Source organism: Taudactylus pleione, unplaced genomic scaffold (genome assembly GCF_031769625.1).
Source record: "Taudactylus pleione unplaced genomic scaffold, aTauple2 ptg001619l, whole genome shotgun sequence".
Taxonomy (NCBI): Eukaryota; Metazoa; Chordata; class Amphibia; order Anura; family Myobatrachidae; genus Taudactylus; species Taudactylus pleione.
In genome coordinates, this window is record NW_028286016.1 from 1002689 (window position 1) to 1019385 (window position 16697).

The window sequence follows — 16697 nt, forward strand, 5'->3', positions numbered from 1 at the left end:
TTTGACACTTTCGCCTCTCAGGATGCCTCCTTCGGGCATAGGAGTCTCCTCTCTTCCGAGAGCCAGGAGCGTCCCCGCCCGTAGGGTTAGTGCTTTGGGATATCCCCAACGTAATGGCTGTGGACCCCATGGACCCCGTAGAAGAAAATAAGAGTTCTGGTATGACATACCTTTGTTAACTCTTTCTTCGAGGTCCATGGTGTCCACAGGACACCCACCCAGACGCACCTGTAGTTCTGGGGAGGTTTTCCATAGTTCTTCTCTTGAGAGTCTGAACGCGTAAGTAGGGGTCTTTTCTTTCTTACCCTTTGTTTGTCTGCGCCTGCTTGAGCTTGGTGACGAACTGGCTACCTGAGGCAGGAGGTGGGGTATATGAGGAGGAACCCCGGTGCATCCTGGGAGCAGAGAACTTGTTTGCGTTAACTGTTTGGTGACCGGGATTCATACCCCAATGTAATGGCTGTGGACCCCATGGACCTCGAAGAAAAAGAGTTAACAAAGATATTTTATACCATAACTCTTATTATTTTTCTTCATCTGTGATGTTTATGTGACATTTCCAGAATCCAAGGGGGAGCAAGGGACGTCCTTCTGCGTGTGTGACACGCCATGCAGTCTGGTCAGGTTTGGGAAGGAGCTGTCTATGGTGAAAATCCCGAGCAAAGCATCTGCCAAATATCTGGCCTTAAATTACAACAAGACCGAGGAATACATTGCGTGAGTATAGTCTCCATCACTACGGCGGGGCTGGGGGCTTCACTGCAATAGGCGCCACGTAATGCAGTCAACAGAAAAAAAAAACTGCGCTCTGAGTGATAACTATATAATATGAGTGATTTATATAATTTATTTTCAATTGAATTCATATGCACAAAACAATAAAAGACACATATAGATTGTATAGATAAAACTATATCAGCACAATGATTTTTGAATGAAATAAAAAAGCAAAAATCACCAGTACGCATGAGTAAATGGTATAAATCTATACAATATAGCAGCATTAGGAGCATACATCCGGGGTAAAGTCCATAGTCTGTCATATGTAATCTTTTGGTGTCCAAAAGATCGTATGGGGTCCTTTAGCAACACTGGCAAAGCCTTTGCAGTGAGAATACTCCCCTATGGCCAGGGCCACCATCAGGGACCACGCTCGCCAACTCTCCCTCATTGTCGGGAAGACTCCCTGACATAGCAGTAATCTCCCTGTCTCCCCGACATAGCAGCAATCTCCCCGTCTCCCCGACATAGCAGCAATTTCCCCGTCTCCCCGACATAGCAGCAATCCCCCCGTCTCCCTGACATAGCAGCAATCCCCCCGTCTCCCTGACATAGCAGCAATCCCCCCGTCTCCCCGACATAGCAGCAATCTCCCCGTCTCCCCGACATAGCAGCAATCTCCCCGTCTCCCCGACATAGCAGCAATCTCCCCGTCTCCCCGGCATAGCAGCAATCTTCCCGACATAGCAGCAATCTCCCCGACTCCCCGACATAGCAGCAATCTCCCCGACTCCCCGACATAGCAGCAATCTCCCCGTCTCCCCGACATAGCAGCAATCTCCCCGTCTCCCCGACATAGCAGCAATCTCCCCGTCTCCCCGACATAGCAGCAATCTCCCCGTCTCCCCGACATAGCAGCAATCTCCCCGTCTCCCCGACATAGCAGCAATCTCCCCGTCTCCCCGACATAGCAGCAATCTCCCCGTCTCCCTGACATAGCAGCAATCTCCCCGTCTCCCTGACATAGCAGCAATCTCCCCGTCTCCCTGACATAGCAGCAATCTCCCCGTCTCCCTGACATAGCAGCAATCTCCCCGTCTCCCTGACATAGCAGCAATCTCCCCGTCTCTCTGACAAAACAGCAATCTCCCTGACTCCCAGAAGAGTCTACCAATCTCCATCATTTCACCTTACCCCCATTATGACACTGTTATATTAAAAACAGAGATATATACATTCAAATGGGATCATTAATATAATTTCCTGCATTGGGTATAAGGCACAATGATCCCTATGGCTACATGTATTAGTATAATATCCCTGCATTGGGTATAAGGCACTATGATCCCTATGGTTACATTTATTAGTATTTCCTTGCATTGGGTATAAGGCACTATGATCCCTATGGTTACATTTATTAGTATTTCCTTGCATTGGGTATAAGGCACAGTGATCCCTATGGTTACATGTATTAGTATAATTTCCCTGCATTGGGTATAAGGCACAATGATCCCTATGGTTACATTTATTAGTATTTCCTTGCATTGGGTATAAGGCACTATGATCCCTATGGTTACATTTATTAGTATTTCCTTGCATTGGGTATAAGGCACAGTGATCCCTATGGTTACATGTATTAGTATAATTTCCCTGCATTGGGTATAAGGCACAATGATCCCTATGGCTACATATATTAGTATCATTTCCCTGGATTGGGTATAAGGCACAGTGATCCCTATGGCTACATGTATTAGTATAATTTCCCTGCATTGGGTATAAGGCACAATGATCCCTATGGTTACATTTATTAGTATTTCCTTGCATTGGGTATAAGGCACTATGATCCCTATGGTTACATTTATTAGTATTTCCTTGCATTGGGTATAAGGCACAGTGATCCCTATGGTTACATGTATTAGTATAATTTCCCTGCATTGGGTATAAGGCACAATGATCCCTATGGCTACATATATTAGTATCATTTCCCTGGATTGGGTATAAGGCACAGTGATCCCTATGGCTACATGTATTAGTATAATTTCCCTGCATTGGGTATAAGGCACAATGATCCCTATGGCTATATGCATATTCTGAGAAGTATCAGTGTGTTTTCACCAACAAGTAGATCTTAATAACTGCTTTGGGGCTCATTTACATGTGGATGTAAATCAATGCTATGCCTCTCAGATGTAGCAGTACATGCCTATCACATGTATGACATGCCTCTCAGATGTAGCAGTACATGCCTATCACATGTATGACATGCCTCTCACATGTAGCAGTACACGCCTATCACATGTATGACACGCCTCTCACATGTAGCAGTACACGCCTATCACATGTATGACACGCCTCTCACATGTAGCAGTACACGCCTATCACATGTATGACATGCCTCTCAGATGTAGCAATACACACCTATCACATGTATGACACACCTCTCAGATGTAGCAGTATACACCTATCACATGTATGACACACCTCTCAGATGTAGCAGTACATGACTATCACATGTATGACACGCCTCTCAGGTGTAGCAGTACATGACTATCACATGTATGACACGCCTCTCAGGTGTAGCAGTACATAACTATCACATGTATGACACGCCTCTCAGATGTAGCAGTATACACCTATCACATGTATGACACACCTCTCAGATGTAGCAGTACATGACTATCACATGTATGACACGCCTCTCAGGTGTAGCAGTACATGACTATCACATGTATGACACGCCTCTCAGGTGTAACAGTACATGACTATCACATGTATGACACGCCTCTCAGGTGTAGCAGTACATGACTATCACATGTATGACATGCCTCTCAGGTGTAGCAGTACATGACTATCACATGTATGACACGCCTCTCGGATGTAGCAGTACATGCCTATCACATGTATGACATGCCTCTCGTATGTAGCAGTACACACCTATCACATGTATGACACGCCTCTCAGGTGTAGCAGTACACGACTATCACATGTATGACACGCCTCTCAGGTGTAGCAGTACACACCTATCACATGTGTGACACGCCTCTCAGATGTAGCAGTACATGACTATCACATGTATGACACGCCTCTCAGGTGTAGCAGTACATGACTATCACATGTATGACACGCCTCTCGGATGTAGCAGTACATGCCTATCACATGTATGACACGCCCCTCAGGTGTAGCAGTACACACCTATCACATGTATGACACGCCTCTCAGATGTAGCAGTACATGACTATCACATGTATGACACGCCTCTCAGGTGTAGTAGTACATGACTATCACATGTATGACACGCCTCTCAGGTGTAGCAGTACACACCTATCACATGTATGACACGCCTCTCAGGTGTAGCAGTACACGCCCACTTTACCACCGTGCTCATAGGTGCTGCTTTCACACTCTCCCTGACATGCTTTTTCAGAAGTAGACAAATATATCAGGGGGGGACTGCCGGGACTTTAGTCCTGTGCCCACACACTCAGAGGGCCCGCATGCCATTACCCCACCCTCTGGACCACGGTGGAGGACATTGACAACTGACAGGCCACACCCAGTACTATCCCCTCGGCCGGACCCCCTGCCTCACAGTAGAGTGAGTCACTTCTCGCCCAGCCCAGCCCCCTCCGCTCCGCCTCCTAACTTACCTACTGGCCTGAGCTCCTTCAAGAAAGTTGTCCCTTGATCACTGATGCCGACGCAGCGTGAGGTTATGAAACGAGAGGACAGAGGAGCCGCGGCGGGCGGTGTGAAGACTCCTGAGGAACCGACCAGAAGCAGAGAGAAAGAAGGAAGGAGGGAAGGAGTGAGTGAGGGCGGGTGGAAGGTGTGAGTCCTTTCTCCCAGAGTCCCAGGTCATTGCTGCAGACAGTGGAGACGGCATGTTGGGAGTCTGGGAGAATGAGACTGTCCCTGCTCCATGCAATGCTCCCCATGCTTCCTGGCAGCCTCCAGTTACTATTAAAATGCCTAAATTTTTTAGATGTGCTCTAGCCTCTATAATATATAATATAATGTGCTCTATCCTCTATATAATGTGCTCTATCCTCTATATAATGTGCTCTAGCCTCTATATAATAATATAATGTGCACTATCCTCTATATAATGTGCTCTAGCCTCTATAATATATAATATAATGTGCTCTAGCCTCTATAATATATAATATAATGTGCTCTAGCCTCTATATAATGTGATCTAGCCTCTATATAATAAAATAAAGTGCTCTATCCTCTATATAATATAATGTGCTCTAGCCTCTATAATATATAATATAATGTGCTCTAGCCTCTATATAATGTGCTCTAGCCTCTATATAATATAATGTGCTCTAGCCTCTATAATATATAATATAATGTGCTCTAGCCTCTATAATATATAATATAATGTGCTCTAGCCTCTGTAATATATAATATAATGTCCTCTAGCCTCTATAATATATAATATAGTGTGCTCTAGCCTCTGTAATATATAATATAATGTCCTCTAGCCTCTATAATATATAATATAGTGTGCTCTATAGCCTCTATATAATATAATGTGCTCTAGCCTCTATATAATATAATGTGCTCTAGCCTCTATATAATATAATGTTCACTCTTTTACAATTTGTTTTAATGAGAATTAATAAGTTAGTGGGGGAATAGGCGTTGTTGGGGGGCCTGGTGGAAGTGGGGTTGAAGGGGGCCCTGCCTATTTTGTCAGTCCTGGGCCCCACCATTACTGATGGCAGCCCTGCCTATTGCACAGGTCCAGTCCACTGTTGATGTGTATTATATAGTTGACACTCGGAGCGTTGTGTTTTTTTTCTGTTGTTTGTACATTTGTCTGTGAGGACTGACCTCTCTCATTCTTATACAGCTGCTCACTATAATACTGGATACACACCTCACAGTAACTCCCAGTTACTAACTTTCTTGCCACGTAATGCAGAGACTCACAGGGGGCATGAGCCAAAATGACAAGATTCTCATAGAAATGCATCTTATTAGCCCTCTCCCCTCATCCTGAACCTTCAAATAGTGGCATTATGCTCCCCGCCCTAAGAGATGAGTGTACCTACTGTAGCTCACAGGTGACTGTCCCTAGCTAAGAGATGAGTGTACCTACTGTAGCTCACAGGTGACTGTCCCTAGCTAAGAGATGAGTGTACCTACTGTAGCTCACAGGTGATTGTCCCTAGCTAAGAGATGAGTGTACCTACTGTAGTTCACAGGTGACTGTTCCTAGCTCACAGGTGACTGTCCCTAGCTAAGAGATGAGTGTACCTACTGTAGTTCACAGGTGACTGTTCCTAGCTCACAGGTGACTGTCCCTAGCTCAGAGATGACTGTACCTACTGTAGTTCACAGGTGACTCTCCCTAGCTCACAGATGACTGTACCTACTGTAGCTCACAGGTGACTGTCCCTAGCTCAGAAATGACTGTACCTACTGTAGTTCACAGGTGACTGTTCCTAGCTCACAGGTGACTGTACCTACTGTAGTTCACAGGTGACTGTTCCTAGCTCACAGGTGACTGTCCCTATCTCACAGGTGACTGTCCCTAAGTTCAGAGGTGGCTGTGCCTACTTTAGCTCATGCCAGAGACCTCCACCCAAGACCCTTGTACCTTCCTGTGCATCTGTGCTATCGCACTCGGCCGTGCCATCGGCCTGCTACTCTGGCAATCTCCGGTGTAGGGCCTCCATTGGAGGATCGGCTGCAACATCCCCGCTGTTGCCTGTGTCCCACTGCCGCAGATCCCTGCTCGTGCGGCGCACCAGCATTCAAACTCTCCAGGACCTGGGCGCAGCCATCTTGGGCCAGGTCAGGTGATACTGATGCATCCAGTCAGCAGCAGTCCCTAGTTGCCTCAGCCAATCTGCTCCAGCCTGGTGCTATAAAGGACCTCCCTGTAACACATGTTGGTTGCCTGTACAATAATGTCCATTGCTGCAGCATGACCTATGTTCCTGAGCTCCCGGTGTGAAACCTATGCTTTCCAGCACAACAAAGCAAATCCAAGTTCTCCAGTTCAATCCACAGTATTCCAGTCCGGAGTCAAATCCAAGTTCTTCAGTTCAGTCCACGATACTCCAGCCCGGAGATCAAATTCCAAGTCTACAGTTCCTTTTCAAAGTTCAATGACTAATTAGAGACTTTCCCCTACAATCTTATTCAGCATCTTCTAGTTGTGTTATCTCTGCTCAGAAGACTCTAATATTTCATCTTACACTACAATCTTCTTTTATTTCAACTGTATGACCAGAAATTATATTAAACCGTCCTGTTTCAATTTCAAACCATCTACTGATCCAGATGTCTCTGTCCAACACCCCAGTTTGGGTACACAACTCTAAGTTCCTCAGTCCATGACAGCTCACAGGTGACTGTCCATAAGCTCAGAGATGACTGTATTTAATTTAGCTTAAAGGCAACTGTCCCTAGCTCATAGATGACTCTACCTACTGTAGCTCACAGGTGACTGTCCCTAGCTAAGAGATGAGTGTACCTACTGTAGCTAACAAGTGACTGTACCTAGCTCAAAGATTGATCTACCTACTGTAGCGCACAGATGTCTGTCCTTAGCTCACAGATGACTATACCTACTGAAGCTCACAAATTACTGTCCCTAGCTCACAGATGACTGTCCCTAGCTCACAGATGACTGTACCTACTGCAGCTCACAGATGACTGTACCTAGCTTAGAGATGACTCTACCTACTGTAGCTCACAGATGAATGTCCCTACCTCAGAGATGACTGTGCCTACCCTAGCTCACAGATGATTATATGGAGCAGAGTGCTGGCTACCCTAGCTCACAGAAGATTATATGGAGCACAGTGCTGACTACCCTAGCTCACAGATGATTATATGGAGCACAGTGCTGGCTACCCTAGCTCACAGATGACTATATGGAGCACAGTGCTGACTACTCTAGTTCACAGATGATTATATGGAGCACAGTGCTGGTTACCCTAGCTCACAGATGATTATATGGAGCACAGTGCTGGCTACCCTAGCTCACAGATGATTATATGGAGCACAGTGCTGGTTACCCTAGTTCACAGATGATTATATGGAGCACAGTGCTGGTTACCCTAGCTCACAGATGATTATATGGAGCACAGTGCTGGCTACCCTAGCTCACCGATGATTATATGGAGCACAGTGCTGGCTACTCTAGCTCACCGACAATTATATGGAGCACAGTGCTGGCTACCCTAGCTCACTGATGATTATATGGAGCACAGTGCTGGCTACCCTCGCTCACAGATGATTATATGGAGCACAGTGCTGGCTACCCTAGCACACAGATGATTATATGGAGCACAGTGCTGGCTACCCTAGCTCACAGATGATTATATGGAGCACTGTGCTGGCTACCCTAGCTCACAGATGATTATATGGAGCACAGTGCTGGTTACCCTAGCTCACAGATGATTATATGGAACACAGTGCTGGCTACCCTAGCTCAAAGATGATTATATGGATCACAGTGCTGGCTACCCTAGCTCACAGATGATTATATGGAGCACATGGCTGACTACCCTAGTTCACAGATGATTATGTAGCACATGGCTGACTACCCTAGTTCACAGATGACTATATGGAGCACAGTGCTGGTTACCCTAGCTCACAGATGATTATATGGAGCACAGTGCTGGCTACCCTAGCTCACAGATGATTATATGGAGCACTGTGCTGGCTACCCTAGCTCACAGATGATTATATGGAGCACAGTGCTGGTTACCCTAGCTCACAGATGATTATATGGAACACAGTGCTGGCTACCCTAGCTCAAAGATGATTATATGGATCACAGTGCTGGCTACCCTAGCTCACAGATGATTATATGGAGCACATGGCTGACTACCCTAGTTCACAGATGATTATGTAGCACATGGCTGACTACCCTAGTTCACAGATGACTATATGGAGCACAGTGCTGGTTACCCTAGCTCACAGATGATTATATGGAGCACAGTGCTGGCTACACTAGCTCACAGATGATTATATGGAGCACAGTGCTGGCTACCCTAGCTCACAGATGACTATATGGAGCACAATGCTGGCTACCCTAGCTCACAGATGATTATATGGAGCACAGTGCTGACTACCCTAGCTTACAGATGATTATATGGAGCACAGTGCTGACAACCCTAGCTCACAGATGATTATATGGAGCACAGTGCTGGCTACCCTAGCTCACAGATGATTATATGGAGCACAGTGCTGGCTACCCTAGCTCACAGATGATTATATGGAGCACAGTGCTGGCTGCATTAGCTCACAGATGATTATATGGAGCACAGTGCTGGCTACCCTAGTTCAGATGATTATATGGAGCACAGTGCTGGTTACCCTTGTTCACAGATGAATATATGGAGCACATGGCTGGCTACCCTAGCTCACAGATGATTATATGGAGCACAGTGCTGGCTACCCTAGTTCACAGATGATTATATGGAGCACAGTGCTGGTTACCCTTGTTCACAGATGATTGTATGGAGCACATGGCTGGCTACCCTAGCTCACAGATGATTATATGGAGCATAGTGCTGACTACCCTAGCTCACAGATGATTATATGGAGCACAGTGCTGGCTACCCTAACTCACAGATGATTATATGGAGCACAGTGCTGGCTACCCTAGTTCACAGATGATTATATGGAGCCCAGTGCTGACTACCCTAGCTCACAGATGATTATATGGAGCACAGTGCTGGCTGCATTAGCTCACAGATGATTATATGGAGCACAGTGCTGGCTACCCTAGCTCACAGATGATTATATGGAGCACAGTGCTGGCTACCCTAGCTCACAGATGATTATATGGAGCACAGTGCTGGCTGCATTAGCTCACAGATGATTATATGGAGCACAGTGCTGGCTACCCTAGTTCACAGATGATTATATGGAGCACAGTGCTGGTTACCCTTGTTCACAGATGATTGTATGGAGCACATGGCTGGCTACCCTAGCTCACAGATGATTATATGGAGCATAGTGCTGACTACCCTAGCTCACAGATGATTATATGGAGCACAGTGCTGGCTACCCTAACTCACAGATGATTATATGGAGCACAGTGCTGGCTACCCTAGTTCACAGATGATTATATGGAGCCCAGTGCTGACTACCCTAGCTCACAGATGATTATATGGAGCACAGTGCTGACTAGCCTAGCTCACAGATGATTATATGGAGCACAGTGCTGGCTACCCTAGCTCACAGATGATTATATGGAGCACAGTGCTGACTACCCTAGCTCACAGATGATTATATGGAGCACAGTGCTGGCTACCCTAGCTCACAGATGATTATATGGAGCACAGTGCTGACTACCCTAGCTCACAGATGATTATATGGAGCACAGTGCTGGCTACCCTAGCTCACAGATGATTATATGGAGCACAGTGCTGGCTACCCTAGCTCACAGATGATTATATGGAGCACAGTGCTGGCTACCCTAGCTCACAGATGATTATATGGAGCACAGGGCTGGCTACCCTAGCTCACACATGATTATATGGAGCACAGTGCTGGCTGCATTAGCTCACATATGATTATATGGAGCACAGTGCTGGCTACCCTAGCTCACAGATGATAATATGGAGCACAGTGCTGGCTGCATTAGCTCACATATAATTATATGGAGCACAGTGCTGGCTACCCTAGCTCACAGATGATTATGTAGCACAAGGCTGACTACCCTACCTCACAGATGATTATATGGAGCACAGTGCTGGCTACCCTAGCTCACACATGATTATGTAGCACATGGCTGACTACCCTAGCTCACAGAAGATTATATGGAGCACTGTGCTGGCTACCCTAGCTCACAGATAATTATATGGAGCACAGTGCTGGCTACCCTAGCTCACAGATGATTATGTAGCACATGGCTGACTACCATAGCTCACAGATGATTATATGGAGCACAGTGCTGGCTACCCTAGTTCACAGATGATTATATGAAGCACAGTGCTGGCTACCCTAGCTCACAGATGACTATATGGAGCACAGTGCTGGCTACCCTAGCTCACAGATGACTATATGGAGCACAGTGCTGGTTACCCTAGCTCACAGATAATTATATGGAGCACAGTGCTGGCTACCCTAGCTCACAGATGATTATATGGAGCACAGTGCTGGCTACCCTAGCTCACAGAAGAATATATAGAGCACAGTGCTGGTTACCCTAGCTCACAGATGATTATATGGAGCACAGTGCTGGCTACCCTAGCTCACAGAAGACTATATGGAGCACAGTGCTGGTTACCCTAGCTCACAGATGATTATATGGAGCACAGTGCTGGCTACCCTAGCTCACAGATGACTATATGGAGCACAGTGCTGACTACTCTAGTTCACAGATGATTATATGGAGCACAGTGCTGGCTACCCTAGCTCACAGATGACAATATGGAGCACAGTGCTGACTACCCTAGCTCACAGATGACAATATGGAGCACAGTGCTGGCTTCCCTAGCTCACAGATGATTATATGGAGCACAGTGCTGACTACCCTAGCTCACAGATGATTATATGGAGCACAGTGCTGACTATCCTAGCTCACAGATGATTATATGGAGCACAGTGCTGGCTACCCTAGCTCACAGATGACTATATGGAGCACAATGCTGGCTACCCTAGCTCACAGATGATTATATGGAGCACAGTGCTGGCTACCCTAGCTCACAGATGATTATATGGAGCACAGTGCTGACTACCCTAGCTCACAGATGATTATATGGAGCACAGTGCTGACTACCCTAGTTCACAGATGATTATATGGAGCACAGTGCTGACTGCATTAGCTCACAGATGATTATATGGAGCACAGTGCTGGCTACCCTAGCTCACAGATGATTATATGGAGCACAGTGCTGGCTACCCTAGCTCACAGATGATTATATGGAGCACAGTGCTGGCTGCATTAGCTCACAGATGATTATATGGAGCACAGTGCTGGCTACCCTAGTTCACAGATGATTATATGGAGCACAGTGCTGGTTACCCTTGTTCACAGATGATTGTATGGAGCACATGGCTGGCTACCCTAGCTCACAGATGATTATATGGAGCATAGTGCTGACTACCCTAGCTCACAGATGATTATATGGAGCACAGTGCTGGCTACCCTAACTCACAGATGATTATATGGAGCACAGTGCTGGCTACCCTAGTTCACAGATGATTGTATGGAGCACAGTGCTGGCTACCCTAGCTCACAGATGATTATATGGAGCCCAGTGCTGACTACCCTAGCTCACAGATGATTATATGGAGCACAGTGCTGACTAGCCTAGCTCACAGATGATTATATGGAGCACAGTGCTGACTAGCCTAGCTCACAGATGATTATATGGAGCACAGTGCTGACTACCCTAGCTCACAGATGATTATATGGAGCACAGTGCTGGCTACCCTAGCTCACAGATGATTATATGGAGCACAGTGCTGGCTACCCTAGCTCACAGATGATTATATGGAGCACAGTGCTGGCTACCCTAGCTCACAGATGATTATATGGAGCACAGTGCTGGCTACCCTAGCTCACACATGATTATATGGAGCACAGTGCTGGCTACCCTATCTCACAGATGATTATATGGAGCACAGTGCTGGCTACCCTAGCTCACAGATGATAATATGGAGCACAGTGCTGGCTGCATTAGCTCACATATGATTATATGGAGCACAGTGCTGGCTACCCTAGCTCACAGATGATTATGTAGCACAAGGCTGACTACCCTACCTCACAGATGATTATATGGAGCACAGTGCTGGCTACCCTAGCTCACACATGATTATGTAGCACATGGCTGACTAACCTAGCTCACAGAAGATTATATGGAGCACTGTGCTGGCTACCCTAGCTCACAGATAATTATATGGAGCACAGTGCTGGCTACCCTAGCTCACAGATGATTATGTAGCACATGGCTGACTACCATAGCTCACAGATGATTATATGGAGCACATTGCTGGCTACCCTAGTTCACAGATGATTATATGGAGCACAGTGCTGGCTACCCTAGTTCACAGATGATTATATGAAGCACAGTGCTGGCTACCCTAGCTCACAGATGACTATATGGAGCACAGTGCTGGCTACCCTAGCTCACAGATGACTATATGGAGCACAGTGCTGGTTACCCTAGCTCACAGGTAATTATATGGAGCACAGTGCTGGTTACCCTAGCTCACAGATGATTATATGGAGCACAGTGCTGGCTACCCTAGCTCACAGATGACTATATGGAGCACAGTGCTGACTACTCTAGTTCACAGATGATTATATGGAGCACAGTGCTGGCTACCCTAGCTCACAGATGACAATATGGAGCACAGTGCTGGCTGCATTAGCTCACAGATGATTATATGGAGCACAGTGCTGGTTACCCTAGCTCACAGATGATTATATGGAGCACAGTGCTGGCTACCCTAGCTCACAGATGACTATATGGAGCACAGTGCTGACTACTCTAGTTCACAGATGATTATATGGAGCACAGTGCTGACTACCCTAGCTCACAGATGGTTATATGGAGCACAGTGCTGGCTACCCTAGCTCACAGATGATTATGTAGCACATGGCTGACTACCCTAGCTCACAGATGATTATATGGAGCACAGTGCTGGCTACTCTAGCTCACAGATGACTATATGGAGCACAGTGCAGGCTACCCTAGCTCACAGATGATTATATGGAGCACAGTGCTGGTTACCCTAGCTCACAGATTATTATTTGGAGCACAGTGCTGGCTTCCCTAGCTCACAGATGATTATATGGAGCACAGTGCTGGCTACACTAGCTCACAGATGATTATATGGAGCACAGTACTGGCTACCCTAGCTCACAGATGACTATATGGAGCACAATGCTGGCTACCCTAGCTCACAGATGATTATATGGAGCACCGTGCTGGCTACCCTAGCTCACAGATGATTATATGGAGCACAGTGCTGGCTACCCTAGCTCACAGATGATTATATGGAGCACAGTGCTGGCTACCCTAGTTCACAGATGATTATATGGAGCACAGTGCTGGTTACCCTTGTTCACAGATGATTATATGGAGCACATGGCTGGCTACCCTAGCTCAGAGATGATTATATGGAGCATAGTGCTGACTACCCTAGCTCACAGATGATTATATGGAGCACAGTGCTGGCTACCCTAGCTCACAGATGATTATATGGAGCACAGTGCTGGCTACCGTAGTTCACAGATGATTATATGGAGCACAGTGCTGGCTACCCTAGCTCACAGATGATTATGTAGCACATCACTGACTACCCTAGCTCACAGATGATTATATGGAGCACAGTGCTGGCTACCGTAGTTCACAGATGATTATATGGAGCACAGTGCTGGCTACCCTAGCTCACAGATGATTATATGGAGCACAGTGCTGGTTACCCTAGTTCACAGATGATTATATGGAGCACATGGCTGACTACCCTAGCTCACAGATGATTATGTAGCACATGGCTGACTACCCTAGCTCACAGATGATTATATGGAACACAGTGCTGGTTACCCTAGCTCACAGATGATTATATGGAGCACAGTGTTGGCTACCCTTGCTCACAGATGATTATATGGAGCACAGTGCTGGCTACCCTAGCTCACAGATGATTATATGGAGCACAGTGCTGACTACCCTAGCTCACAGATGATTATATGGTGCACAGTGCTGACTAGCCTAGCTCACAGATGATTATATGGAGCACAGTGCTGGCTACCCTAGCTCACAGATGATTATATGGAGCACAGTGCTGGCTACCCTAGCTCACAGATGATTATATGGAGCACAGTGCTGACTACCCTAGCTCACAGATGATTATATGGAGCACAGTGCTGACTACCCTAGCTCACAGATGATTATATGGAGCACAGTGCTGGCTACCCTAGCTCACAGATGATTATATGGAGCCCAGTGCTGACTACCCTAGCTCACAGATGATTGTATGGAGCACATGGCTGACTAGCCTAGCTCACAGATGATTATATGGAGCACAGTGCTGGCTACCCTAGCTCACAGATGATTATATGGAGCCCAGTGTTGACTACCCTAGCTCACAGATGATTATGTAGCACATGGCTGACTATCCTAGTTCACAGATGATTATGTAGCACAATGCTGGCTACCCTAGCTCACAGATGACTATATGGAGCACAGTGCTGGCTACCCTAGCTCACAGATGAATATATGGAGCACAGTGCTGGCTACCCTAGCTCACAGATGATTATATGGAGCACAGTGCTGGCTACACTAGCTCACAGATGATTATATGGAGCACAGTGCTGGCTACCCTAGCTCACAGATGATTATATGGAGCACAGTGCTGACTACCCCAGCTCACAGATGATTATGTAGCACATGGCTGACTACCCTAGCTAACAGAAGATTATATGGAGCACTGTGCTGGCTACCCTAGCTCACAGATGATTATATGGAGCACTGTGCTGGCTACCCTAGCTCACAGATGATTATATGGAGCACAGTGCTGACTACTCTAGCTCACAGATGATTATATGGAGCACAGTGCTGGCTACCCTAGCTCACAGATGACAATATGGAGCACAGTGCTGGCTACCCTAGCTCACAGATGATTATATGGAGCACAGTGCTGGCTACCCTAGCTCACAGATGATTATATGGAGCACAGTGCTGGCTACCCTAGCTCACAGATGATTATATGGAGCACAGTGCTGGCTACCCTAGCTCACAGATGAATATATGGAGCACAGTGCTGGCTACCCTTGTTCACAGATGATTATATGGAGCACATGGCTATCTACCCTAGCTCACAGATGATTATGGAGCACATGGCTGACTACCCTAGCTCACAGATGATTATATGGAGCACAGTGCTGGCTACCCTAACTCACAGATGATTATATGGAGCACAGTGCTGACTACCCTAGCTCACAGATGATTATATGGAGCACAGTGCTGACTACCCCAGCTCACAGATGATTATGTAGCACATGGCTGACTACCCTAGCTAACAGAAGATTATATGGAGCACTGTGCTGGCTACCCTAGCTCACAGATGATTATATGGAGCACAGTGCTGGCTACCCTAGCTCACAGATGATTATATGGAGCACAGTACTGGCTACCCTAGCTCACCGATGATTATATGGAGCACAGTGCTGGCTACCCTAGCTCACCGATGATTATATGGAGCACAGTGCTGGCTACCCTAGCTCAACGATGATTATATGGAGCACAGTGCTGGCTACCCTAGCTCACAGATGACTATATGGAGCACAGTGCTGGCATCCCTAGCTCACAGATGATTATATGGAGCACAGTGCTGGCTACCCTAGTTCACAGATGATTATATGGAGCACAGTGCTGGTTACCCTAGTTCACAGATGATTATATGGAGCACATGGCTGACTACCCTAGCTCACAGATGATTATGTAGCACATGGCTGACTACCCTAGCTCACAGATTATTATATGGAGCACAGTGCTGGCTACCCTAGCTCACAGATGATTATATGGAGCACAGTGCTGACTACCCTAGCTCACAGATGATTATATGGAGCACAGTGCTGACTACCCTAGCTCACAGATGATTATATGGAGCACAGTGCTGGCTACCCTAGCTCACAGATGATTATATGGAGCCCAGTGCTGACTACCCTAGCTCACAGATGATTATATGGAGCACAGTGCTGACTACCCTAGCTCACAGATGATTATATGGAGCACAGTGCTGGCTACCCTAGCTCACAGATGATTATATGGAGTCCAGTGCTGACTACCCTAGCTCACAGATGATTGTATGGAGCACATGGCTGACTAGCCTAGCTCACAGATGATTATATGGAGCACAGTGCTGGCTACCCTAGCTCACAGATGATTATATGGAGCCCAGTGTTGACTACCCTAGCTCACAGATGATTATGTAGCACATGGCTGACTATCCTAGTTCACAGATGATTATGTAGCACAATGCTGGCTACC

At 46.6% G+C, this 16697-nt stretch overlaps 1 protein-coding gene across 1 annotated transcript in view; it reads left to right on the forward strand.

Moving 5' to 3' along the window:
- LOC148442101 (acid-sensing ion channel 1C-like) overlaps positions 1 to 16697 on the forward strand; it is a gene marked incomplete at its 3' end in the record, with an annotated part of 595053 nt that overhangs the window by 478453 nt on the left and 99903 nt on the right. Inside the window, exon 6 of the mRNA XM_088464233.1 lies at positions 564 to 717. Within this exon, the coding sequence (XP_088320359.1) occupies positions 564 to 717 (154 nt within the window). The remainder of the gene's footprint in view (positions 1 to 563; positions 718 to 16697) is intronic.